Source organism: Penaeus japonicus, unplaced genomic scaffold (genome assembly GCF_977035675.1).
Source record: "Penaeus japonicus unplaced genomic scaffold, GWHDUDI00000001_assembly GWHDUDI00000030, whole genome shotgun sequence".
In the NCBI taxonomy this organism is placed as follows: domain Eukaryota; kingdom Metazoa; phylum Arthropoda; class Malacostraca; order Decapoda; family Penaeidae; genus Penaeus; species Penaeus japonicus.
In genome coordinates, this window is record NW_028234432.1 from 12,355,892 (window position 1) to 12,359,123 (window position 3,232).

Genomic DNA, 3,232 nt, shown 5'->3' on the forward strand with positions numbered 1-3,232 from the left:
GGTAGTAATCAACGGGTAATCAGTAATATTGCTGAGTTTCAATGCAAAAAGGAAAATAAATAAATACATGTGTGTGTGTACATATATATACGTATACACATGCACACACACACACACACATATACATACATATATATGTATATATATATATACATATATATATATATATATATATATATATATATATATATATATATATATAATATTATCCAAACGTGCCACTCCTTGATGTCAACACCTCATCTAAAAATGCCTTTACGTCACGCAGGCCGGGCGGTGGCGAGCTGATCCTGGCAATAGCAGTATCTCGCATAGAAGGAGTCGGAGATGCAGTGACTCTGGTTGCCATACTGGTTAATCCTGGACACGTCAGCTGTGAGCTCGAAGCTGCCTCTATGCTGTCTGACCGTTGCCTCCAGCTGCGCATCGCCTGTGCGGAGCAGATGGCGTGTCAGGTGACTTTGATCGTCAGTTTGATTGGAGTTTGAGCTGTTTTGAGCGATAGCTTTGCCTTTTGAGCGATACTTGTACTATTATGATCAATGTTTATGCTATTTTGGTAAGTTACTTTTTTAACAATATTTATACGTAATAAAATTATACGTGATATTTTAGACAACAGTAGTCTCTAATACTATTTTTACAAGTTATGCTACTTTGCTCAATAGTTTGTGAAAAATCATCTGGAATTTATGTACTGTAGTTACTCGCCTGGTGTAGTTATGAAGGTCAGGGAAATTGTAATAACCTTTGCCCTCTCGTGAGGCAACACACTTCTACGACTTGACCCTACTCGACCTCCTATGACCTGTTAAATAAAGACATGACATTCATTCCTATTTAGTTTGTAAAATATAAATGTCGGCATTCGGTGAAACATGGAACGACCAGTAGAAGTTGTTGCAAACGAAATGGCACATGAGATGAAGTCACTATATAGAAAGTAGCATATCACCATACAACCTGTTCTACATTCAGCTGCATACAGTCCGGGTAGGCTGACATTCCGTAGTTCAGCTGCTCCACGACAAACTGGGCAGCTTCGCGGAGTCTCGTGTCGTTGGGGTCGACGCCATGGGATTGTTCACAGGCACAGTAGTGTTCCGATATGGTGGCGTCCTCACACGTCCTGCTGGGCGGGATCTCGTGGAACAGACTCTGGCCGTGGGGCAGCGGGGGCAAACTGGGGGGGAGGGAGAAGATAATGCGGGCACGTGTTCGAGACTGGCAGAGGTGCTTTGGTTTGTATCGTTTCATAGTGAAAATTTGAACTAAAACAGCTTTTGTTTTCATTGGTCGTTATTCTGATAAGCTTGTTGAATGTTGGTAAATCTAGCAATATGTGGCTATTGCCTCCACGGAAGTATACTGAGAAAGACACAGGTAAATTTCGGTTTACATGTAGACTAAATTCCCCCGTGAAACCCACCCTGCGAGGTCTTTCCCATACGCGCCAACAAGGATGTCTCGCAGCGTCGCGTGGAAATCAAAATTGGACACAAGTCTCTTCGTGTTGGTGTTGAGGTTCCGCCAGGCGTGCGGGTACTTCGTCCTGAACCACGGCGGGAACAGCGCGAAGAAGAACGGCAGTCTCTCCTCCAGGAGGCCCGCGTAAGTCGATCTGATTTCGCCGAACCTGATTCCGTGATCGCTGATGAGGAACGCAATGGTGTGGTTCAACGCGCCGCTTTCGTTCAGCTGCCTCAGATACTCGAGCGAGGGCTCGTCGGCGGCCGAGGCCCATTCCACGGCCGTGTGAGTCAAGCCAGTACTCCAGTACAATGCGAAATACGGGAAGTCCCTGAACGCCTTGGCTACGGACAGCGAGTAATCATGGATGACGGAAATACTTCTCGCTCCGCCCTGGCAGAGCGCAGTCCCCGCTCCCTGGCCCGCGTTGTGACGGATGAACCTGTCGGACGCGAGCATGTAAGGGCGGTTGTAGTAGTCGGTGGGCTCCTTGACGAAGCCGAATTTCTCGTGGTGGAATATCCCGACGGCGGGCGCGTCCTCGCCGTACACCGTGATGAAGCCGGCGTGGGAGAAGTTCTTCCAGATGAAGGGGCAGTGGTCGAAGAGGGTGTTCTTCGGCTGGCAAGTCCTCTTCAGCTCCTCCTCCGTGAGTCCCATGAGAGAGGCAGCCATGTTGGGGCTGGTGTTGTCGGCCACTTTGTTGAAGGCCTGGAAGTCGAGAGCGCGGAGGTCGTCCTTCAGGAAGCGGAAGGTCCTGGGCATGTTGCGCCGCATGTTGGCACGAGACACGGAATCGATGCCCATGATCAGCACGCTTGGCATATCTCGGCGATGCCCTGTATATTTCTGAGGGAAAGAGAGAAGTGAAGTTAAGATTTTTTCTGTGTAGTGGGTATTCTCAACGCCAAAGATAGTATTTTTTCTTAGATCATATCGTGAGCCAAAGTGGATGGAAAATGTCCTTATTACTGGTTCGTTGTTTTGATCATTTATGCATTTATATGTTAGGGGACGTACATTTACTGAATATGCTTTAGAACGATTACATTTTAAGCTAGGTATTATTAAAATCATTCTAAATAATTAAAACATTCAATAATCAGCCGATAATCATCAAATACTTAAAAGATAAAAGAATAATCAATAGCATTAACATGCTATAGCCAACAACAAACAACAAAAAACATGTCTAACATGTTCTTCATTTTTATTTGCATTCATTGTGTTATAATAATTATCGACTTCCTTCCCTCATGCCAAACAAACTCACAACAGGAAAGATAGATCACAAGAAGAAACCTCAATAAAACAACGTTTTTTGTTGACTTAATTGGTCACATTTTTCTACGTCAATGTTTTATCTTCTCCTTTTATCATTCTCAGAATATACAAGAAGTCACGAATTCTCGGGCTATCTTTATAATTCAGGATTGTGTGTTGTGTTTGGGAGACTCTGACTTGCCGAAGCAGTCACGAAACAAGTAAAGACTTTTTTTCTTTTCTTTTTTTGACGATTTAGTTGTAGAGATATGTTATTATGTCCGCGTGCGACCGGGAAAAAAGTATAATTCACATGGCTATGAAAAGAGCATTATCATTTTCTTCATTATTGTGTTCTTCATTTCCGACCTCCCTGTAAACTAAAATAAAGCGATATCACACCTATTTATGTTTCATACTGTTAAATAATTCGATACAATTTACTATACTACAATACCGGGTTTACTATTAAACTTTGTCACGAAAATGACTCCGCTAG

General features: G+C 43.7%; 1 protein-coding gene across 1 annotated transcript in view; it reads right to left on the minus strand.

The window, feature by feature from the left end:
• Window positions 1-225: 225 nt before the first annotated feature.
• The window catches only part of LOC122243454 (uncharacterized), a 20,698-nt gene continuing 17,691 nt past the window's right edge, over window positions 226-3,232 (minus strand). Inside the window, exons 8-11 of the mRNA XM_086554705.1 lie at window positions 1,430-2,319; window positions 964-1,183; window positions 712-808; window positions 226-430 (exon numbers count right to left, since the gene is read on the minus strand). Of these exons, the coding sequence (XP_086410831.1) occupies window positions 261-430; window positions 712-808; window positions 964-1,183; window positions 1,430-2,319 (1,377 nt within the window). The 3' untranslated portion in view covers window positions 226-260. The remainder of the gene's footprint in view (window positions 431-711; window positions 809-963; window positions 1,184-1,429; window positions 2,320-3,232) is intronic.